The sequence below is a fragment of the Olea europaea genome, unplaced genomic scaffold (genome assembly GCF_002742605.1).
Source record: "Olea europaea var. sylvestris unplaced genomic scaffold, O_europaea_v1 scaffold199, whole genome shotgun sequence".
NCBI lineage: Eukaryota > Viridiplantae > Streptophyta > Magnoliopsida > Lamiales > Oleaceae > Olea > Olea europaea.
In genome coordinates, this window is record NW_019237766.1 from 478,198 (window position 1) to 503,436 (window position 25,239).

Here is a 25,239-nt window from a genome sequence, read left to right on the forward strand (position 1 = left end):
AAATAACTTAAAATCGTGCTACCAGTTTTGTCGCCCAAATGGTACGATGTACTACATCATTTAACCCCTACAGGCCCTGACGCCATAGTCGGAGCTGCTTCTCTGTTCTTGCTTTCGCCGTCTTTTTCTCTGGTTTCGCTACTTGGTACGTCTCTTCCTATTTCGTCTTTGTTATTTTTATAACTAAATCAGTAAATTACTCGTTCTCATTCATTCATACTGTCCCAATTTTAGAAAATTAAACAGTTTCTTCGTCATTGATGTACAAGCTGAATTGCTATTCCAGTTAAACAGTCACACAGACTTTTGTATATACGTTTTTTTGTTGTTAATTTTTGTTTAGTTGCTTAATTACGATCGTAACTAGTGGGTACTAGCCGAATTTCAAATATTTGTAATTTAACCCTATCCATCTTGTCAAATGTTAATGCTTTGTTTCCTAGTCAAATGTGAAAATCCGAGTTCTGCCTTCTGAGAAAAGTACTATGTAAATGTATTGGCAATATATTTTGATTTTTCCCTCTTAAATTCTAGTTCTTTTCTTTTTCTAGCAGTTTTCTCCTTGGACTCTTTATTGTTATTAAGGAAGTTAAAGTAAGGAAAAATGTCAGAGCTGCGCTCCATATCTAGTTCAACTCCAACTGCTCCTTCACAAGATGCATCTGAACCAAAACAAAACAGTGCTACTGCTTATGGTGTCGTGCGACCTTCCTTCTCTTACTTGAATGGGAACAACCCACCTTCTGGAAGTTCACAGCTGTCATCTGCTAGTTCGGTAAGTAATCACAAAAAGAAGAAAATGTTGTATTTTAGTTAAATTGTCAGAGGGTTGTTCATTGTAATAATCAGAAGTTCAATCTCTAGTTTGTCCACGAGTGATGCTTCGTCTTTTTTTGCATTATAGATACATTTTCTCTAGTGGTCAGGGTTATCTGCTAGCACGGTAGGGCTCTATGTACTCTAAACTGAACACATTTTTGCAATGCATGTGTTGAGAAACCCATTGAGTAAAAACCTTGTCATTATGTTTTATTAAGCTGCATAAACGAGGAATCTGATACTTCTAGTAAAAGTCCTTTTATGTGGGGGAGGATAGGCTGTAGACTCATGAATTGAGTCTGTGATCTCCAATGTCAGTACCCTCTTGATTTGCACACGTGGTACATTTCATGAAACTGGCCTGACTTGTAATTATTATGGAAAACCTGCATGGCCCAATCTTTTTTTATATTTTTCCAGTAATTCGAGGTGCTATTGCAAGTAGCTTAGGCTCAGCAGTTCTAGCACCATTGATTATTGGTGAACCGGCAGTTTATCTGCAATTCAATTTGGAAATTACCAGATTGGCACTTCTTTTCCCATATCTCAAATAATTTGTACAATTCCCAATAAATCACCGGGCACTCTTTTAAAACCTTCAGTAATTAATTTATCACATTTTTGTTTATGAGGGGAGACGTGCTAGGACATGTGTTCAAGAGGGGATTATCACTTAGCTAGTTGATGATCTTAATTGTTTGGGCGGAACATCTTTAGTACAATAAATACCAGGATCTTAGATTAGTTTATAATCTTGTTTTCCGTGGTGGATTCTGGTTTATTGTTATTAAACTGTGAAAATATCTGTAGCACCTTTTAAAAGATCCTTATCGATATCTAATATTACTCTCTTACCCACTGTGTTGTAATTAATGTAGAATTAGCTTCCAGTATTTTTTCTGTCCCTGTTCATCTTTGGGTATTAAGCCTGTGACTGAAGTATAATTTCATTTTCAGTTTCATTGAGATTGTTGCTTGGAATTTCATCTTGATTAGTCATAAGAAATTTGACGTGACAGCACTTTTGACAAATTCATCTTATACATCCGTACGTGCGCTGGGAAGTTTATGACTGTTATTATTGATTCATGGCAGGCTGTTGAGCAGGGTCACTCTCCAGTGGGAAGGAATGCTTCATCTCCTACACCATCCGCACACCCAGCATTCTTGCATTCTCCTGTTCCTTTACACTCCTCACAGCCTGGTGCATTTGTACCAGGAACTGCTGCACAAGTCATGACCCCTCCTGGCCCTCAGCCTGTTGGTCTTCCTCAAGGAAGCTCTTCGCATTTTGCAAACTTCTCTTTTAATGGGCATCAGCAGCTGATGCAGAACAACTTATCGCTGGAAACTGTATGTATTTAGGTTCAATTTCTACATCTTAGATGCACTATAATATATAAATTCTAGCCACTGAATGTGGATATATGCATATAGCTCCCAATTTATATTGTATGCAAAATAGTCAGAATTGCTGTTGAGTTCATAGGCTTTTGTTCTGGCTGTAGAACGTAAGAGCAAATACTACTCAAGAGATTGGAGCAATTGCTTCTGCACAAGTTTTCACACAGTCTGCTTCTCAGCCTGCTCTTACAAATCCAAGTCCTTCAGTAACTGTTTATGCATCTAATAGTTTTAGCAGCACGGCTGCTTGGTTGCCCCCTGCACCATTTCAGGTGACTCCAGGAATGCCTAGAACTCCTATAACGCCTGGTCCTCCTGGAATTGCGTCCTCTGTATCTTCATCTTCAAATATATCTGCTGTCCCTTCATCTGTGGATTCTCCTGCCCTCCCAAGATCCTTCATGCCTGCTGCTCCTGTTCTCTCTAATTTCCCAATTCAGCAGCAGACTTTTACTCCATATCCTACTCCATTTCAAGCAGCTCCTCCAGGACCATGGTTGCAGTCCCCAATCCCACAGATCAGTGGCATTGTTAGGCCATCATTTTCACCATACCCTACTGTTATTCCTGGTCCTTTTCCCATGTCAACTCGTCCTATGCTGCCAGTTTCTGTTTCATTTCCCAATACCCAACCTCCTGGAGTTACTCCAGCAGTATCTTCTGTTGGGGACTCTGCATCTTCAGTGGCTTCTGGTGACCAGTCAACCATTGGGTCAGTGCAGGAAGAGTTACCTCCTGGCATTGGTATGTCGAGACTTCATGTTTAGGTTAATGCATTTAAGATTCAAAGTATTATATTTTGGTGTTATAAATTGTCTGTGTTATACAGATAGTAGTAAACATGTCAATAATGATGAGATCAAAGATGAAGCTTCTGTCAGAGAACAACTGGATGCCTGGACAGCACACAGGACTGAAAGTGGGGTTGTATACTATTATAATTCTTTGACAGGGGTATCTACCTATGAGAAACCTTTGGGCTTTAAAGACGAGGTACTGCAACCATTTATGTTGTCTCTGATCATCAGAGGTACAATTGAGTCTTTTTGAGGACCTTTTACATCTCTGGACTAACATTCTTATCAACCAATTTTTGGTTAGCTTCAGAACAAAACATCAATTGTTTTAAGATAAAATTTTTGCATTTGATTTCAATGTTTCTGCTGTATTTGCATAGCTTCTACTCTTTCTTGTTCAGCCAACCAGGATAACATATAGGACTTAATTTACTTGTCAAAAATTAATGTGCGAAGACTAGGTAGGAAACTCAGAGCTAGTTAAGTCTAAGGCTGCAACTAACCATAAATACCCTACTGAAGGCTCACAAACCGCAACTATAAGAATGTTACTGCATCGAAATTCCCTTGACTCATAAAACTTACAGGAAAGCATAAAAAACAGATGAGCATTAACTGAAGTAAATCATAGTGAGGAATCTATAAATCACCATCCACACTTTTTGCTTTTAAAAAGAGCTTCTTGCTTATTGAAGGACCCACAAACCTTTTGTATTCTTCCAGTATCAAACATTATTTCGGACAATAAATTGCTTTCACTCCACTAAACATGCTTTCATGGATGAATCCCCTATGTATTCTTCAAAGATGCCATTTTTTAGCTTTAATGAGGTAACTAGTGGTCACTCTAGAGATCTGACCCAGCTACTCTAATATTCTCTGACAGTGATCTGCTTCTTTTATGTTCTTCTCCATAGGCTCTTCCACCAATCATAACCCTCTAGGTACAGAGGCGAATTTTTAATTTCATTTACATCTTATTTACTGGACTTTCATGCTCTTGTTGTGACTCAAGTGTTAAGTATAAGATCTTTTCTATTTGTGCCAGATAAAAGGAAAAAGAACAAAGAGTTTAAACACCCCCCCCCCCCCCCCCCCCCCAAAAAAAAAAAAAAAAAAAAAAAAAAAAAAATTTTTAGCTTTAATGAGGTAACTAGTGGTCACTCTAGAGATCTGACCCAGCTACTCTAATATTCTCTGACAGTGATCTGCTTCTTTTATGTTCTTCTCCATAGGCTCTTCCACCAATCATAACCCTCTAGGTACAGAGGCGAATTTTTAATTTCATTTACATCTTATTTACTGGACTTTCATGCTCTTGTTGTGACTCAAGTGTTAAGTATAAGATCTTTTCTATTTGTGCCAGATAAAAGGAAAAAGAACAAAAAGTTTAAACCCCCCCCCCCCCCACCCAAACCCAAAAAATGAAAAAGAAAAAGTAAAAGAACTTCTGATGCTCCTGAACAATATTTTTTTTTAAAATGATTTTCTGTAGCCTTCCATTTTTACAATGATATAACTTAAAAAGAATTATTATTTATTATTTTTATATTTTTTTACTTCTGTAAATAGAGTCCTTGAGCCCCTGAATTCCCTAACTGTTGGCCAACCCAATTTTTTTCACAGGATTCATTTCTCTTTGCCTCATTTTATTTAAAGTAATCTTTAACTCTGAGTCATTATTTGTATCAGTTTCATAACAATCATTTTTAACTGTGGCGGCAATATTTTTGTTTTTACATAATTCATGCTTTACAAGTTCATACAGTATTATCGAGCAATGCTCAGTGCAGATGACCCCAAATGTGGTCAAATGATCCAATCACGTATTTCAAATGACTGCTGACTTTGTAGTGTCTATATGCAATGGAATCGACTAATGAGTTCAATGGTCAAGGGTTTAAGCATTTACTTGGAGATCTTCAGATAAAATCCTGTACGCACCTCAAAGGCTCTGCTTGCCTTTTGTTAAAGGAAAAAGTATCCATGGGGTGTTGATTACACTATTTATGGATATTCCCCGGCAGCTGATTGTACTGAAATACTGATTAATTATTTTTTTCCGTATATTCTTAAAAATAATCACGGACAATCCATAATATAAAGAAACTGAAGAACCTTATTGGCTTGTTTGGTAAGGTAGACGATACGACATTAGACAATATTGAAAGGGAAAAACAGCTAAAGTTTTGTTAGTTGTACTGTGTACCAAATATGCTCAAAAGGAATTCCTTTGCGTAACTATCCCATTTGATTGCTGCGTGTGTCACTATTTTCTTGTCTATTGTGCATGTCTTTAATTAGCCTGGTATTGTTGGTGCCTAAATTGTTAAGTTCTTATTTTATCTTTTGTTTGTGAAAGCAGCCCGATAAAGCAGCCATGCAGCCAACTCCAATTTCATGGTAAGTTCTCTACAATTAATGTGGCATACTCTTTTGAACATTTTGATCGTGTTTTGATATGAATGATAAAATATTTTCTAGTTCGGATATTCACACCTTTCCAATTTCATGGTGTGTACATCCTCTTGTATGAGATTTACTTTTTGAATACACCTGTTCAACTTGTAAATTGTCAAAAGTATACTGCTAATGGGTTTAGTGGAGATATAGAATGAAGATGTGATTCACATTATTGTTGAATATGGATAGTTGAATGGAAGTTAATATCATTTTATTAAAATGCCTAAAATATCAAGAAGTAACAAGGGAATCAATGATCTGCTGGCTTCGATGAGGACAGTGGAACTTTTTACTATGATTGTCTTGATATAGTGCACTGTGCATTTGAATCCATGCTATGGGCAGAAAGATAGCCATCTTTCTTTCCTACCAATCAGCCTCTGTGCTCTTAGTAAATAATTCTTGTGGATTTTACGAAACAATGTGTTTAATATTTTATATTTCTATTTGAGATTGATGGCTCTTTTGGAATTGGGATTCGGATACATGGAGTTAATTCTTTTTTTAAGCGGTGTCTTTACATCGTTCTTCAAAATACGTTCTACTTTCTTTACTGTGATGGAAGCTTGTATATTTTCTGAGTTCTGACTTCTTATACCATTTTTGTTAAAGTGTTCTCTTATCTGTCAAGAGAAGCAAAATGAAAACAAAAAAAGAAAGAAAGAAAATGCTTAAAATACATCATCTACCAGGGATATACATTTTGCTTTCCTTATAAATTATTGAAGAACTTCTAATTTTTTTTTTTTTTTTAATACTTTGCTAAGCCTGTTCTTTGTAGTTTGTACCACTTATGGAGAAAAGAAAATTTTGAAAGGCCCATCATGTGCTGGAAGCACAAGAATCATTAGGGGACAAGCCCTTCTTCCTTGATACGTTGAAGATATAATGGTAAACAATAAATAAATCAAAAGCAAAGACAAGAAAGGAAAAGTAAATAGAAACTAACCTAGAAGAGGCTATTGTCGAGGGGCATGGAAGAGGCTGGATGTAAAGTCACTAGATGAGGGAAGATGGAAGGGAGACAGAGCTGATATATCTTACCCTTAAAAATTAAAAGCATGTTTTGAACTAAAGCAATTTCAACTATTTTTACCCCTAAAATTAAAAATCTGGTTTTACTATCCCCTAAAACATTTTATTAGTTGAAAATGAATAGGATTATTATGGAAGGGGTCAATTTTAACTCCAATCTTAAAAAAGTCATGAGATTTTAACTATAATTTCAAAAAGACCCATGTAATTTTAAAATCATTGCAAGAAACCTGCGCTATTTTAAAGATTAAAAAAGGGGTTTTATACTATGAAAAATAATATAGAATACATTGAATATTATTCTAATGACCTTTCATGTCCTACTTCAATAAAAAACCATGTGTGAGTGTTGTGTCTGTGTCAGTGATTCCTAGTCAGGGATGATATGGCATCAGCTGTAATGTATGGACTGAAAGATCTCTTACGCTTGAGAATAAAATATATTTTTTGTTCTACTCTCATCTTGTACGATGATTCAATTTTGTGCTCATTTGACCAGTGTTACATGGCACCTTTTCTGTCTTGTCGAAACAAATCGACTTAAATTCAACAAAGGAGCTTCTTATTTCTTTCTGTCATGTCTGTAATCAAACTCAGTGTACAATGAACATGGCATCACTGTGAATTTATTCTATTGTTTAATTATATACTTGTGTTCAGGGAGAAACTGGCAGGTACAGATTGGGCAGTGGTTACTACTAATGATGGTAGGAGATATTACTACAACACTAGAACTCAGGTATGGTCATGTGGTTGAAGCTCTTATCTCCTTTACCATTTTACCATGCATCTTAGAGCCATTTCATTTTTGCATGAGAAGCTGATTTTTTGTTTGTCATCTTTGACTTTCCGATTCAGTTACCTTTCAATTCAAATGTTCCTGTGGATTTTCAACCAATTTGGTTGATAAGATGTTAGATAGTAATATTTTTTATTTGCCTTTAGCTAAAGTTTCGTAGCACCTTTTTAGGCAAAAAAAAATTTTCATACCAAATAAGTGCAAGTCTAGATAGATACAAATCACTATCTACCTAATCATAAATAAATGTGATCCTTCCTGTCCAATTTTTATTTTCTTTTATTTATTTATTTATTTATTTTTCAAATAAAGGGTCTATTGCTAATTAGCGAATAACTACTTCATGAATTTTATATATGAAATTTTTGGATCAAACAGGATAAATTGTTCATTGATGTTGCATTGCCTTTATATACTGTGCTTATCTATGTTTACCTTTTTGAGTAAAACTCTTAAATCCATCAAGCATCCTTTTTTTTTTTTGGGGATAATATATGAAGTTTACTGATAGGAAGTTGCAATAGTAGAAGACATGGAGTTCACAGGAAAGTCTGAAAGGATTATCTTTAGTTAAGAAATCAGGGATGACTGCTTATTTGCTAATGAGGGCAAATTACTTTTCCAAAATTCCCTAGCAAGAAAACTATACAAGACTAAACCTGAGTTTCTTTAGCTCCTAAATGGCACTAATGTTGTGGGACTCAGTAATGGAAGTCTTGAAAGTAAAGGAGAAGGTAAATAAGAATGAACTTCACGGGAGAAAGGAAATTCACATGAAAATATGCTGTAACCTGTCCAGATTCCGGAATTTATGGAAGAAGAAAAGTGAAGACCTACCTATTATGAATACTAATGCCTTTTGATATAAAGTATACACCGAAATTTATTAATTTTCAATTGTGGGCTTTTGATAATTTTCTGTTTTAGGTCAATCTATCTATCACCTGTCTTTTGGCATGAAGCATTGGTATAAATAGATTCTTTTTTTATTATCCATAACCTGGGCATGAAGCATTTACTGAAATAGATTATTTTTCAATTATAATCTTTTCAAGGTTTCCCATTTGAGGTCAATTTATTCTGTTTAGTCACTTAAGGATGTTCAAAAAATAACTGATTTTTAGTGCCATGAAAAAATTTACCTTGTGAAGCACTTCACTTCATCTGGAAGTTCCCGGCAATTTTATATTCTTTCTTCTTGTTCAATTTTAAGTTAATGAATTCTTTAATCCTTTCTGGATAATAGCACAGAGATAATGCCCTTTGCAATTGCATTTTTCCATTCTTTATTGTTTGTCCTCTTTACACCTCTTATAATAATGGGGTTTTCTTGGTAACTATCCATTCCCCCCTAACCTTAATGATAAACAAATGAGTTTGTGAGTCATTTTTCTACTTTCTAAGTCACTGCATATCAGAGTTGGAAGTTTGAAAGATGTGCTTTTTTCTCTTCTTTTAGCCTCCTTTACTTAGAAAACAAAGTTCCCTATATGGTGAAGGCTTTTACATATTTTATGGTTCTTGAAAAACTAATATTAGTTATTTGGGAGACTTGACCAATTCTTTTTCCTGTTGCTGGCCTTTTACATTTGCATCATGAGTTTTGCAAGTCTAATAATGATTGATAGCAAATTGTTGTTGGGTTTCAGTTATGCATTGGTCCTTCTCATTTACATTGGATAGAGTTGATCTCTTTGCTACTAGTGCAAGGCTAAGTGGAGTTCCACGAGACGCTACTATCAGATCTACAATGTTGTTGGAAAATTATTTATGAAGAGTTGTAGTACTTGGATCTAATTTTTAACCTGTGCTCCTTGTCCTCTGATATTCTTCTATTTCTTCTCTGTCAGTTATTATCATATTTTCCATATAAAATGGAGGCTCTATGCTCTTTCCTCTTTTGATAAGTGCAACTTAGTTCGTTCCTGCATGGCTACATCTATCACAAAAGCTATGACTCATATATGTTCACAAGAGTACCAATATCCTCGATGTCTATTGCCCTGGACCTTATGTTAATATGAAGGCAACTTTAAGGAAAAATACAGAAAAGACTTTTCTCAGGCCAAGAAGGCCAAGACATATTGTCTGAAAACCAATTTTTTTTTGGGTGACATTAGAGAACATCTTCTAGAATATCTTGTGTTTGTCTCTTCTTTTTATCTTGTTTCTCTAATGTTATTTTGATGACTTATGGTTTATTAATTGTCTTCTTTGCTAGATATTCTTATTATTTTTGGACTTCTTGTCACCTTACATTTTCGCCTATCATTTAATCAGCTAAGCAGCTGGCAAATTCCTAACGAGGTGATGGAGTTGAAAAAGAAACAGGATGCTGATTGTTTAGAAGCTCAATCACTATCGGCGATAAATAGTAATGTAATAACTGAAAAAGGATCTGCTCCAGTTAGTTTAAGTACACCTGCTGCTAACACAGGAGGTCGTGATGCCACTGCTCTGAGACCCTCAGGTGTTTCTGGACAATCTTCTGCACTTGATCTCATAAAAAGGAAGTTACAGGATTCTGGAACCCCAGCTGCTACTTCTACAGGCTCTGCTTTGTCAGGAGGGATGGTATTAGAACTAAATGGCTCAAAAACGATTGAAGACGTGACCAAGGTTTCACCGCACGATGACTGCATTGAAAAGCACAAAGATGCTAATGGTGATGGTGATTTATCAGATTCCTCTTCTGATTCAGAGGACGAAGACAGAGGTCCTACCAAAGAGGAGTGCATCAACCAATTTAAGGTATCTTTATTTCCTTTCAGGTTTCTTTTTTGGGGATGAAGGCAGTAAGATTTACAATACTCTCAACATTATAAGTACAGGGCAATTGGCTATATACTCTACCAATCCCAACGATAACTCAAGTTAAGAAACGGTGTAATTTTTCCTAGAGTTTTTGAACAATTGATATGCCATTTCACCCTGAAGATTAAGTGTGTGTTTAAGAGGTGCTTAAAGTTTAATCACTTTTGGTCGAACATACTTTTTATCCACTCATTTTGTAGGGCACAACTCTATCCACATTTTATCCACACATTCCGTGTGACCCTCTGCTTAAATTATAATTTACTCCCAAGCATGCTTTATGATTGTTACGCTAGAATAAACTTAGTGTGCTAATTACAACACTGTAAAGTCACTGTTAGTTCCATCATCTATTGAATTCACAACCTATTGGTCTACAATGTCAACTGCCATCGCCTTCTATCTCCAATTTGAATCTGAGAAGGTACATAAGGTGGGACCATATGTTTGAGTTTTCAAATCCTAGTGTTTTTTTGATGAGGGTAGTTTCTGAGTTGCTATGTATTTTTTTAATTAAGAAAATAAGCGTTAATGTTATGAAAGGTTTTCTCATTCAAAGGCCTTGCCAGCTTAAGTTTTAATAGATCATTGATAGCTGGTAAATTTTCAGTTGTTATTGCACGTTCATTTGACCATGGGCATTATATGTGCATAAAATTTTATGAGCAGAAAAGTGGAAGTGCCGAGTAGAAAGTATTTTTCTGACTTCCTAGATTGTATAAAGTCTCAGCATTGAAAAATATTTCCGTTAATTTTGTTTGTTTAGTTTTTGAAATCATTCCATTGCCTGCAAGTTTTATAGGGAAACCAGCTTTATCCTCTTCCTTATGCATCCTCAAGAGCGTTTCTCTAAAATCTCATTTTTATTTCTCTAAAATCTTATTTTTATGGTAGACTTTTGTGGTTTGTATGAAGAAAGTTATCAACAAATTATTCTCAGACTATGATGAGGTTAGATTTTTTGTGGTGTAGCTTGTTGAGAGACATTGGTTTTGAATGGGTTTTTTTGATGGACATAGTGAGCTATTTATTGACAAACTTATTGGCCTTGTCTCAGGAGAATATGATGTGGAAAATTATTGTTTTGGCAAATTTTGGGAAGTTTGGATGTAAAGGATTCGAGAATTTTTTCCAAAAAGGAAAAAAAGGAAAGTTTTTGGCTTCTTTATGGGTGTCTACCTCTATGGATTTAAGGAGTTTCACTTATCTTAGTTCTTGGTTAGAAAAATGTGATATATCCTTGATTTGTTATATTTCAAGACTCCTACTCTTGATGCATGTATCTTTATGTCTATTATTTATATAAATATGTTTTCTATGAAAAAAAGTTGAAAAGAGTGGCATGACAATCATGAGAATATGGAGGCGCAACAGTGAGTGTGCCAACGTGCTTTTTGTGTTGAGAACCAAGAAATACAGCAATTGGAGACTTGATGCTAATCCTTGTTGGGCTAGTCCTGCCTGTTGGGACACAGAAGTCTAGTGTTATGATGGGTTGTTATTTTGCTCAAAAAGGCAATACATTATTATTCATGGATTTTGGGCTGACTTCATCCGTGTTTTTCGCTCATGCTAGTCAATCGAACATTATATCTACTAAGGTCCAATAAAAATCAAATCTTTTCGCAACTACCTCAAGGCCATATTAATTTTGGCAGCATCTCTCTTCTTGTTCTGTTATATTGATGATGTGAATGGCAGCTTTGTTAGGTCCACGCTAGAAATTTCTCTGCCACCTAAGTTCTCATTCTTGTGATTTATTTTCAATTCGTGCCATCCTACTTGTTAACATGTATCTTCCTTTTTTGTTTTGTGTTAAAAGAGTTTAACCACAGATTCATCGTATTCCTTATTTTTATTGCATTCATCTTATAAAGATTTGTCTTTTAACAGTCTTATGCTCAATCATACAACATATGTATGTGTGTGTATATAGGTCAGGGTAATGTGTCTTCTTTATATGTTTTGTCGTGGTTAGTAAGCTTTATTCTCGAGTTATAAAAATGATAAATTCATGCTACCCTATGTTGCTCGGACTCGAGTGCGGGTGTTGGATACGGGTACATATCTAGGGGTTGGATTCTTCTCATTTTAAAAATTAAGATATAGGGATACGGTTAAAAAAGGATCCGAATTTTGGATATGGTTACGGGGATACATCTTACAATTTTTAAGAAATTATTCAAAATGGATAATTGTAACTTAAACTATTGAATGGAACAAATTTAAAATTAAATATTAAACTAATCTTATCTTAAATAAAACAATAAATCACTTCAATTACAATAAATAATACAACCTGGAAGAGACTAAAGACAACCTCTAATTTATGGCAACATGAATTGTTGACTTTAAAACCACCTAATTTACTCATTTCATTAACTTATTCATCGGGCTCCACAAAATCCATTTAACACATACTCGAAACCTTTCATCTTTCCCAAACCCATCTCGTCTTCTCCAACTCATATCTTCCCTCTCTGCAATTTGTAAATGTTGCTGCCATGTTACACTCGTCCATAAATTTCTTCATATTACTATCACCAGACTTGAAATAAACTGGTTTCCTGCCGCCACAACCGCAGGCCAAAAGCAATACTCCACCTTCCATTGTCTTCTTCATTTCCCAGCCGTGTCCGAGTTCAAAGCCAAGAATCTGACCCATATCCTGTGTCGGTATCCGTGTCATGTCGTGTCTACACGGATACTTCCTCATTTTGGAGAGTCCGAGCATCATAGATGCTACCATTATCTTGTCTTGTGTTGTAGGAATTTGTATGGTCTTTCTCACACGACTTATTACTCATTTCCAAGCTTTCCTTATAGTGTAGATAAACTCGTCTCAATGTGAATTGGATGGGTTGCCATTCTAGTTTCTTTGGTGATTTTTATGCTTGAAATTAATTTAGGATTTCTGGATATATCGCCTATGTATATTTTTTCTAGTTCATCAAGCAATGTGCGAGGATAACAATTGACTATTTGATTCTGTGGTCAGATTTTGGATGCTTTGCCATTCTATTATCCTTTGTACTTTTGAAATTTGTAGGAGATGCTCAAGGAACGTGGTGTGGCACCATTCTCGAAATGGGATAAAGAACTTCCAAAGATAGTGTTTGATCCACGTTTTAAGGTTTGTTGATTCATATAGCAATGAATTAAGTGTGGCAATTTGATCATTTATCCATCTACTTTTCCTTGATGCTTATCTCTAAATTAGCAGCATTCACTGGGAAGTGGAATCTTATCTTGTATAGTTATACATGCCTGCGCACTGACAAACTGCATCTGGTAAATAAAATTATATTTCTGCTTATTTGCTCTTTAAAATTTTCTTTTCTTTTTTCTTGATAAAAACTCTTAAAGTTTTACATGTGAAAAGTAAATGCCTGTCGAAGAAGAAAACAATCAGCTAAAGATATGTAAATTGGAGCATTTTTCTAAGCCTCAGTCAAACCTTCAATGTGCTTTTTATTCACTGTATATATTTCTTGTTTCATGTTTTGTTCTGTTAATTTGGATTGGATTCTTTGGTATTAAGGGAATTATCTCTGGATCTTTCTTTTTTCCCATTCTACAAATTAGCTTGTTATTGCTTTTCTTTATATGAAGTTCTTCCTTTGCAGGCTATCCCAAGTCACAGTGCTCGAAGAGCGCTGTTTGAGCACTATGTGCGGACTCGCGCTGAAGAGGAGCGGAAAGAAAAACGAGCTGCTCAGAGGGCTGCTGTGGAGGGTTTCAAGCAGTTATTGGAAGAAGCAAAGGAGGTTTGGCGCAGCTGTGTCTTATTAAAGTATCCTCACATTCTGTTAGAATTAGGATATCATAAGGTATAGATTTTGAGCTCTAGAGATTAGATTGATTTCTGACTTTTCACCGACCTTCAGGATATTGATTGCAACACTGATTATCAAACATTTAAGAGCAAATGGGGAAAGGATCCACGATTTGAGGTCTTGTCCCGGAAAGAAAGAGAGTTTTTGTTGAATGAAAGGTATAGTTTACTGTTGCTTTTGATACTTAAAACAACTCGACAATGCAGTAGTCATGGTCATTTAGCAATATATATACCTACATGTGGCATTCTGTAGGAATGCGTGCTTGATATCTTGTGCTGATTGTTGATCGCTGCTAGTTGGATTGTTGACAATACAGTTTGATACTGGCCCTTCAAAACTGTTCCTTGACCTCCCACCACATTGATATTTAGTTTTTGAATTGTAATTATAGACAAAGTGTCTTCTATTTTTTCGAGTGACTGGTGGTTGAGTATGTGTATTAAATCAAAAGCTGCACATGGAGTAACAATATAGTACCTTTATGGGAAAGAGAACCAACTTTCTTCCTCATCTACTCAAGGTTCTTCCTTCTATTTCATATGTCTATCATTAAGAATGTGATAGGCCCCCAATCAACCATAGCTATTCTAGAAGGATCAAGAAAGGTGGAGAAGGGATAACAAATTCTGTTAAGAAAGAGTGATAGGGCTGGAGTTAGTTACACGAGGGGGTTATAAATAGAATAGTTGCAGGGAGTCTTGGGGCATGAAAAATACGGTGAGGAAAGGAATATTAGGAGAGTGTGGCCCTCTCGGATGGCCTCTTATGATTTTCTTCTCGAGTTGTAACTTTCCATTTAATCAATTCTAAAACATTTTCCTGCATATTTTCTGTTCTTCTTCCTTGCTTGCTCTTGGTATCTATCATATTTGGTATCAGAGCACCCATTTCATATATCACAACCATGACCTTGGCAGACCGAGTGAATGTGCTAGAACAAAAGGTGGGCAGCAATCATCACGAGCTTCAGACCAACCTAGACGCATTACGATCAGAGTTTCATTCCATGCAGACATGCTTAATGGAAAAAATGGATATGCTACTGCAGAACTGGACAAACTAGGAGAGGGATCGCAAGGACAAAGGGGTGGCTGAGGAACCAACATCGTTTGTCGAATCTGGGCTAGCCAATCTAGACCAACTGGAAGTCAATATGAGGGAGACGACGCCTTGGGAAATTGGAGATGGGAGTTGAGCATAAGGCGATTGGATGTGCTGGTATTTGATGGGATGGATCCGGACGGGTGGATTTTCAGGGTGGAGAGATATTTTGGGATTAATAGGATGACAGAAGAGGAGAAGATGGATGCTATTGTGGTATGTATGGATGGAGAGGCTTTAGTGTGGTTTAAATGGGAGGAGAAGCGGCGGCCGATTTTGAATTGGGAAGAGTTGAAGGTTGCTACGGCAATTTTGAGCCTCACAGGAGTGGACGTTGTGTGCTCAATTTTTGGCGGTCCAGCAATCAACCACCATAAGGGACTATCGATGGCTGTTTGAGACGTTGGTTGCACCACTGAATGGCTTGTCGGAGGAGGTGCTAGAAGGTAGTTTCATGAATTGATTGAAGCCAGAGTTAAGGGCAGAGGTCTAATTACACAGGCTGGTAGGGTTGGAACAAATGATGGAGATAGCCCAGATGGCGGAAGAAAGAAATTGGGTTACTAAAGTGGGCCAATGGAGTCCAGGCCCACCAAAACCTAAATCCAGTGCCTATTCCAATCAAAACCCATCCAAAGTTTTAACCCAACACCCAAGCCCACTATACTCCTCAATATAGCCCCAATCCGTATAGCAAGCCCTGGACCATTCCAAAAAAATATCACCTCCTTCAAGCGATTTACAGATGCCGAAGTGCAGGCGAAGCGTGAAAGGGGTTTGTGCTACCATTGGGATGAAAAGTTCACAATTGACCACCGGTGTAAGAATAAGGAGCTCCAAGTGCTAATTGTAAGGGAGATGGAGGTCGCACCGGATGACGAGGACACACATGGTGGTGGCAATTGCGATGCTCTGAATATGACTGGGGACGACGAAGGTGAAGTAGGTGAGGAAAGCCAGGCTGTCGAGCTGTCTATTAACTCTGTTGTGGGGCTTACAACACTTGGGACTATGAAGTTAAAAGGGAAACTGGGTCAAAGGAAAGTCGTGGTTCTTATAGACATTGGAGCATCCCATAGTTTCACGAGTACAGAAATTGTGCAGCAACTAGGTTTCCCTCTATCTGGCACTCCAGGGTATGGGGTGATTATGGGAACCGGCCTCACTGTAAAGGGGGAAGACATTTGTAAGTAGATACCTTTGAAGTTGCAGAGCCTATTGGTAGTAGAGAACTTCTTACCTTTGGAATTAGAGAGCTCAGGTATCATATTAGGGATGCAGTAGCTACAGAAATTGGGAAAGATGCAAGTGGACTGGAACACTCTGACGATGATCATTAACATGGCAGGGACTACAGTGACTCTTCAAGGGGACCCAAATCTCAATAGAACACCGGTGTCATTAAAGACCATGTTAAAAAACATTCAGAGAGCAAGGAGAAGGGCTCTTATTGGAACTGGGTAATATCATTGTTGGGGACGAAGGGGGGATGCCAGAACCACCGAAGATCATTATCGAGGTATTGAAGGAGTTTTCTTCTGTTTTCGAGAACAATAGTAACCTATCCACTCATCGGGATCATGTCCATACCATCAACCTACAGCTCGGGGTAGGCCCCATTAGTGTGAGACCATATAGAGACCCACATTTTCAGAAAAATGAGATCGAAAGGTTAGTGCAGGAGATGCTGGCTGCAGGAGTTATTCAGCATAGCATGAGCCCATTTTCGAGTCCAGTACTCTTAGTTAAGAAGAAAGATGGGAGTTTGAGGTTTTGTATTCACTATCAGGCAGTAAATAAAGCAATCGTTGTTGATAAATTTCCAATCCCCACCATCGATGATCTCTTGGATGAGTTATACGGCTCGACCATCGTTTCAAAGATCGACTTGAAATTTGGGTATCATCAAATCTGGGTGAAGATAGGGGACATGCCTAAAATTGCATTCTGCACTCACGAGGGCCATTATGAATTTCTAATCATGCCGTTCGGCCTGAAAAATGCACATACAACCTTCCAGTCACTAATGAACGACATCTTCAGGAAACAACTATGGAGATTGTATTGGTCTTCTTCGATGACATTTTACTCTATAGTTGAACGGTGGAAGAGCATCGGGAGCATTTGAGATGGGTATTGCAGCAGTTAGTGGATAACCATCTTTTTGCTAACAAAAAGAAGTGCTTGTTTGGCTAGAAAGAGCTGGAGTACCTCGGTCACGTAATCTAAGAAAAAGGGATAGCTGTCGATATGTCTAAAGTAGAGGCCATGATAGCGTGGCCGTGACCTAAATCACTTAAGGAGCTACGGGGTTTCCTTGGTCTAACAGGATACTATCGGAGGTTTGTAGAAGGGTATGGGAGGATAGCATGGCTGCTTACGCAACAACTGAAAAAGGACAATCTTGGGTAGAATGACGAGGTGGAGGCTGCTTTTGTAAGTCTAAAAAAGACTATGGCTTCGGTTCCTGTGTTCTAATTTTTCCAAGCCATTCGTGATTGAAACTGATGCGTCCATTCATTGCTTGGGGGCAATTTTAATGCAACACCAGAGGCCTATTGCTTACTTCAGCCAAGTTCTTCCTTCTCGAGCCCGTAGTAAGTCTATTTACGAGAGGGAATTGATGGCAGTTGTATTTGCCATACAAAAGTTGAGGCACTATCTCATTGGGAGACATTTCATTGTCCGAACTGACGAGAAGAGTCTCAAATTCCTTCTAGAACAGCGTATGGTAAGTACGGAATATCAAAAGTGGTTGACCAAGTTATTGGAGTGTGACTTTGACATCGAATACAAGTCGGGATTGGAAAATAAGGCAGCTGACGCCTTATCCTGAATTGAATTAGCTGCAACAGTGATTGCACTTAGTATGCCATTTGTTTTACTACAAGATGAGTTAGATAAGGCAGTGAGAGCACTTAGTATGCCATTTGTTTTACAAGATGAGTTAGATGAGGCAGTGAGAGGACCTAGAACTGAGCCAGATCCACACAGCACTACAAGCTGACCCGACGTCACACTCGAGGTTTGCTTTGGTTCAAGGTGCTACGTTATACCGTGACCGACTTGCCTTACCCAAGGATTCTCTATTCGTGATGTTGGCACTTCAAGAAGGCCACAATGGCAAAATAGGTGGCCATGGGGGATTCCTTAAGACATACAAAAGGAATGCTGCTACATTTTATTGGAAGGGCATCATGAAGGATATTTGGGATTATGTGGCGGCTTGTGCAACTTGCCAGCAGAACAAGTACTCAACCCTCACGCCTGCAGGATTGCTTCAACCTTTACTTGTGCCGGAGAAAGTTTGGGATGATATATCCATGGACTTTATTGAAGGGTTGCCAAAATCAAACGGGTTTGACTCAATTTTGGTCGTTGTGGATTGCTTAAGTATGGATGCTTTGTGGGCCTTAAACATCCCTTCTCAGTTCCTTCCGTGGTGGCAGTTTTCATTAAGGAGAGAATTCGATCGCATGGCATGCCGCAATCAATAATCTCAGATCATGACAAAGTGTTTGTTAGCAAATTTTTGAGTGAACTTTTTCGGTTGCAAGGGACTAAACTGAGGCTTAGCTCAGCCTATCACCCACAGCCCGACGGTCAGACAGAGATGGTCAAGGGGTATTGAGACTTATCTTCATTGTTTCACTTCATGCAGGCCTAAAGAATGGTTTCGCTTTCTACCACGGGCTGAACTATCTTATAACACTTCTTACCATGTGTGTGCACATTTAACCCCGTTTCGAATCCTATATGGTCGGGACCCACCCCCTGTCATCCGCTTTGAGAAAGGGACAACTGCAGTGTCTTCGCTTGACCACCAGTTGCTGGAACGGGACCAGTTGTTAGAGGAGTTAAAAATGCATTTGCAGAGTGCTCAGCAAAAGATGAAAGCTTCAGCTGACCAGCATAGGAGGACTGTGGAATTTGCAGTTGAGGAGTTGTTCTATTTGAGGATGCGGCCATACCGATCCAATGAGAAACTCGCCCCTAGGTAATATGGGCCTTTCGAAGTATTAGCAAAAATGGGTCAAGTGGTCAAGTGGCTTGCAGATTGAAACTTCTTCCCGAGTCCCAAATTTATCCAGTTTTTCATGTTTCTCAACTCAGAAAGGTTGTGGGGAAATTCCATCTGCTTTCCCCTTTACCTCAACACTTAGGGGTGGACTGGGAGTTGAGTGGAACTGGAATCGGTATTGGGAATACGATCTGCACTGTTGGGCAACAATGACAATAGGGAGGTGCTGATTAAATGGTTTGGTCTGTCACCATTTGAAGCAACCTGGGAGCCTTTTGATCTCATTAACCAACAATTTCCTTCTTTCCATCTTGTGGACAAGGTGACTAAATTGGGAGGGGTAATTGATAGGCCCCCGATCAAACATACCTATTCTAGAAGGATTAAGAAAGCTGGAGAAGGAATGACAAATTCTGTTAAGAAAGAGTGACAGGGCGGGAGTTAGTTACATGAGGGGGTTATAAATAGAATAGTTGCTGGGAGTCTTGGGGCATGAAAAATACTGTGAGGAAAGGAATATTAGGAGAGAGTGGCCCTCTCGAATGGCCTCTTATAATTTTCTTCTTGAGTTGTAACTTTCCATTCAATCAATTCTAAAACATTTTCTTGCATATTTTCTGTTCTTCTTCCTAGCTTACTCTTGGTATTGATCAGAATGCAAATGCACTCTCTCTATGCATCAGATTCTCATGAAATTATTATTGCTCCACGTTAAGATGCAGTTTATGTGCTTGGAATCCATGATGCCACAGTCTTAATAGTTAGGTGTCTCTGTTCAGGAATCTTTAATTGCACCGTTGGAGGTTTATGGACGCTTGCCATTTTTGTGACTAGTCTTTTCTATTTTGTAATGTTTTTAATATCTCTGTCTAGTAAATGCATGTAACTAAGCTATATGTATAAATTGAAGCTGGCTATAAATCCAATGCTATTGGATTCTTAGCACATGTGAATTTGTTCTGGTTCTAAAACATCAAAAGGAATCAAGTTCAAATTTTGTCGAGTACTGTCTTGAATGTGTTTGTGAAATTCCATGCACCCTTAGTCGTCAGTGTATAAATAGATTAAATTCCATTTTATTGGTCCACTTTACATGTTCTGGCAGAATTATCCTTTTTTTTTAATTTTTTTTTTTACTTAAAATATAATTGGACACAAGTTTTTGTCTTTGATTTTGGAGATACTAATGGTTGGAAATGCAAACACATCTACTGCATTGGCTATACAATAATTTTGTTCTATTGGCTATATTTTCGTTAAGTGCAATATTTTCCATAACTAGATTTTAAGATGGTGAAACTGAGCGATGCTCACTGAGTGCTATATTTGTTAACTTATAATTTTCTATGTTAATGATTGAACTGGATGTGTAACGACCTAAATTTTTGCATTTGGAATAATTATACATGTACCCTAAAATTATAATTTCATAAATAATGGAAAAAAACACATAATATTTTCTGAATGAAAGGATTAAAACAAATTTTAAAGAAAATACAATACACATCATTAAAATCTTTAACTACTTAAATCATTCTTCATTTTCAACCATGCAAGCACAATACACCTCCGATCGCCTCGAACCCGCCTCCTTTAGTTACCTGTAAAATATTTAACATATACATGTAAATTTTAGTAAATGAGTAATAACGAATTTGCATCCCATATTTAACCACGGAAAATCACAACATACGTATGGAGACACGAGAATTAAAATCCGAACTGCGTGGCTATAATTCCCGTGTGTAGCGCTTTTAAATTCCGGTCCTTTGAACTTACACATATAAGACCTTTATGATAATCATAACTTGGATTTCCGTATCATCATATTCATAACATAGATTTCTGTAATTTAAATAATGAAAGAACAATTCGTGCTATTACACTTACCTATCACTTGACAATTCAAAAATACTAGAAGTTATTGTTGGGGGGAGATCCTTGAGCCGCGTGTCGGGTTGTGTGATTGTGTAAGTATATGACTATATTTAATATGAAAAAGATGAGAAAGAGTAAAAGTGTAGAGACCAAGTGATAGAGATAGAGAGGGAGAGTGTAAATAGTTGGTGAAGAATAGTCCAATGTTGAGTTTAACTCTTATTTATGTACAAGTTCTTGGACCACATGTAAAAAGTTGAAAAGAAATGGCTAGATGTTAGACATGGTTAAAGTATAATTGGTGCATTGTCTTGAAAGTTGTCAAATCAATACCTTTAATCATGTGATTAAATCAATTGACTTGGCTTGAATTTTGGTGTAAATAATGCATATGGTCAAATCAATTACATTTATTTGTGGTCAAAGCAATTACTTTGTTTAAAATGTGGTGAATAATGCATGTGGTCAAATAAATCATCTTTAATCATGGCTAATTAACATATTTACATATAATTTTATTTAACTTCCAAATTAACTTTTCACTTAGGTCCTCAAACTATTGGCTAGTAATTAATAAGGTCATTTAACTAGGTCCATGACCATTAAGGTCATTAGACTTTAATAGGGGCGCACTTGAGTCCTAATTTTTAATCTAATGACTAGTAATAAAGATTCGGGATATTAAGGATCCAACATATGGTTGAGATCCTGAAACTGTTTTAAATAGAACACTGTCATTCGGAGTGTCACCAAATAATCTATTTTCTTGCATCTTTATTTGAATGATTGACCACATGCTTTCTCTAGAACTTAAGGTTTGTGTTTCGATTGAGATTATGGACCACAATCATTTGAAATATGTATCGAAGCCTAAAGAAATTTATTTTTGTTGGACCGAGACCCTAATCTCTTGCCATAATCAGGGAATTTCTGTTTTGGCCACCTGACCTTATTTTATATGTTGCCTTTTTAGCATGCTTGTTCTATTTTTATTTAATTTTTAACATGCGACCAGGGCTTATTGCTCAACTTTGTCATAATGGTTTTTCGTAATTGAAATTTTTTATTCTTGGTCATAATCTGCTTTTAGTTAGTCAATATAGATAATTTATCTGATGGAGGCCACACGAGACCTAACTAGGATTCTTTGATCCCAGTTTGTGTAGGTGCTCATGGGGTTGTATGCTAAAGCTCTTTTATTCCTTTGGATTTGTTTGCTGAATGCTGTAAAGCTTTAATGTGCACTGGTTATAGCCTAGGATTTTGGTTTTTTTTCAGGGTGCTTCCTTTGAAGAGGACTGCTGAAGAAAAAGCCCAAGCGGAGCATGCCGCTGCTATATCAAATTTCAAGTCCATGCTTCAGGATAAAGGAGATATTACTTCTAGTTCACGCTGGTCAAAGGTAGGTGCATGCCAACCTTGTCTGGTATGCATGAATGAATTTTTAATCTCATTGAAGATACAGGTCATTAAAAGAATGCATGCATCTGTATTTTTAGGAAAAACTACAGTTGCCGTCCTCAACCTTTGGTCCCTTCCCAACCCTCATACCTTGGCAGATCTATCCCCCATCCTTTCATTTTTCAGCACCTTAAGTTGGTACAAATGGTTCTATTCAAAAAATCTATTGAGTAAATGTTAGAAGATTGGTTTTCCCTCGAACAAGGCAAAAAGATGTATAAATGAAAAAGAAGGGAAATAATGAAAGCAGAAGATTCATTTTCTTCTTCTGTCCCAATCCTCTATTAAGCCACCACCCTATCCCAACACCGCGATGCAGCAACCAGCCACCATCCCTGCCTCCTTCCTCAGCTGCCACAAACCACCACAGCAACCAACCACCCCAACGACCAACGATCTATGTTAGTTCATACCTCATCCTTCCAATATTTGCAGGACCTGATGTTTGGAACTTATTAAATTCCTCATTTAGTTCATTGGGATTAGCATTATCAGCACAAAAGAAGCCAGTATCCATTGGAGGGAGTTGTTATACCAGACTCCTTGGTACGACAAGTAGAGGAAGGTAGTGGGTATAGTAAGCTCTGATACAAAAATAATATTAAGAACAAAATGTAAATCATAACAGTATGGAGTTCATCCAATAAAGTAGTTTGCTTTGCTTCTCCCCATGCTCCCCATGTGAGAATGGCAGACCTTCAGTTCAGGTGGAATGCTGGATTCTAACAGCGGCACCACAAGGCACGTCTATTGTGGGTGGCGAGCGTATGCAGCACAAATTCCTTGGCTTAGATTCGATTTTTACAAAAATTCTTCTAGTTCTTGATCTCTTTATTAAAATCCTTTCCAATCATCTTCTCCATCTGTTGCCATTGATGTTGTGCTGGTACATTGAGCAAAAACTGAAGGATTGTAAGCTGAGAAAATCAATGAAGAGAAGAAAGAGAAAAAGGGGGTGGGTGGGTTTCCAGAGTGTGGAGCAGCACCAGTTTAGGAGGGGTTGGGGTTCAGGGTGGGGTTGCTGAGAAGAGGGGGTAGGGCTCCAGGATGGCGTACGATAACTGTTTTCGTATTTGATTTTTTATTTCTTCATCTTTATGTATCCTTTTGAGTATTAGAATACAATTGTCTTTTTACATGCAATAGATTTTTTTTGATGGACACCATGCGCAGGGACTACTGGTGCCAATAAGTGAAAGGTTGGGGAAAGAAGTGCAAAAGAGGGTAAAGGTTATGGGGGAATAGTGAAGGCAATTTATTTGCCTTGGTAGACTAGCTAATGCCACAAAGTCTAAAGCAATTTCTTATTACTTTACTTTCTCATAAGAAAATTATCAGAAGGCTCGGCACCCATAAAATCATGAATAGCCTAATGATGTAATGTTGCCTCCAAACGATATGCTTAGTTCAGATGTACTGTAATTGAATCGTTGTTTTAGCAACTTAGCATAAAATTGGTATACTGATATATAGACAGTTTTTGTTCCTTGACATGTTCAATATTCATTGTTCTGTCTTAACTTTACACTTGTATCTGTCATCAGTTGCAAGGTGTTTGGTGGATTTCCACTTACATGACCAGAACAACAATTTACAGTTGGAACTTGATTTCATGGTTATCAAGACTTTTACAAGTTCTACTCAGTTGATAATTTGATATACATTTTTGCTTTGATTTCCATCAGCAGAGTTGTCCAACAGTCCACAGTCAGACGTTTGCTGGCTTGACATCTCTGTTGAAAGGCTATGATATTAGAAACAAAGTAAAGAAAATAGTTCGAATGTGGTTTGATTAAGAAATTATTGAATGCCGATGGTTGGCTAGTATCTTATATCCTTAGTAAACACATCTTCCCTCTTCCTAGGGATCTCGTTCAGCTGATTTTCTGTCCATTCTATATATGAACGGTCTGTAACTGTAATGATCCAATTTTGCCTTCTGTTGCCAATTTCAATGTTGTTAAGAATCTTTGGATCTTTTCTTGGTAGGTTAAAGATAGCCTAAAAACTGATGCCAGATACAAGTCCATTAAGCATGATGACAGGGAAAAGTTATTCAATGAATATATATCTGAATTAAAAGCTGCTGAAAAAGAGATAGAGGGGAAGGCAAAGACAAAACAGGATGAGGAGGTTAGAGAACTCTCTTAAGTATTATTGTATTGCTACTTTACTTATTTTATTTATATATGCTTTTATTTTTACACTGCTTTCTGTATTTTGATTTGCTTCTGATGTCGTTACTTGTTAACTTCTCGTGCAAAACTTTACTTTTGCTCTGCACACAACTAACTCTCATTTTTATGAACTGGGTTTGTCAGAAATGTCTCTTCTTGTGCCTGTGGTCTTCCACTTTCCTCTGTCACTATGTGCACACAAACTAGCCTTTTCGTTTTGGTTATTTAACGCCAGGTTTAATCTGGATGGAAATATTTAAATTTCATACAATTAAAAAGCTTGCATTATATAGTTTCTTCCAAAAGCAGTTGATTTCTTTTTCAAAATTTAATTTACTTACAAATTCTGTGACACATGCCTCCAGTCTATTAATTGTGATATTTGAAATTCTTCTTTGAAAGATTCGAATCGGCAGTTATATTTAACGTGATATGATGCTTTCTAAATTTTTGCATGTTCGTTTGTCACAAACATGTGTCCTGAATTTTATATTTGGATACTTTGGGGTCTTACTAGGGCTTACTCGTTCGAAGATTAATTTAGCAATCTGAACATCTATCTATGTCAACCATTCATTCGAATATGTTCAATTTGTTTGATAAGCCCAAGCCCAAAAAGGAAAAAGAAACA

The 25,239-nt window shown here is 37.2% G+C and overlaps 1 protein-coding gene across 4 annotated transcripts in view; it reads left to right on the forward strand.

Moving 5' to 3' along the window:
- LOC111379437 (pre-mRNA-processing protein 40C) overlaps positions 1-25,239 on the forward strand; it is a 29,908-nt gene continuing 4,669 nt past the window's right edge. The window contains exons 1-13 of one of the 4 annotated variants that reach the window (XM_023002808.1): positions 1-145; positions 555-775; positions 1,915-2,172; positions 2,328-2,967; positions 3,053-3,216; positions 5,383-5,423; positions 7,179-7,257; positions 9,598-10,068; positions 13,181-13,264; positions 13,758-13,898; positions 14,019-14,125; positions 22,249-22,372; positions 24,421-24,564. In XM_023002808.1, coding sequence (XP_022858576.1) covers positions 605-775; positions 1,915-2,172; positions 2,328-2,967; positions 3,053-3,216; positions 5,383-5,423; positions 7,179-7,257; positions 9,598-10,068; positions 13,181-13,264; positions 13,758-13,898; positions 14,019-14,125; positions 22,249-22,372; positions 24,421-24,564 — 2,424 coding nt within the window. In that variant the 5' untranslated portion in view covers positions 1-145; positions 555-604. Of the gene's footprint in view, positions 146-551; positions 776-1,914; positions 2,173-2,327; positions 2,968-3,052; positions 3,217-5,382; positions 5,424-7,178; positions 7,258-9,597; positions 10,069-13,180; positions 13,265-13,757; positions 13,899-14,018; positions 14,126-22,248; positions 22,373-24,420; positions 24,565-25,239 lie in introns of all 4 variants that reach the window. The other 3 variants (XM_023002805.1, XM_023002807.1, XM_023002806.1) reach the window with 3 other exon arrangements.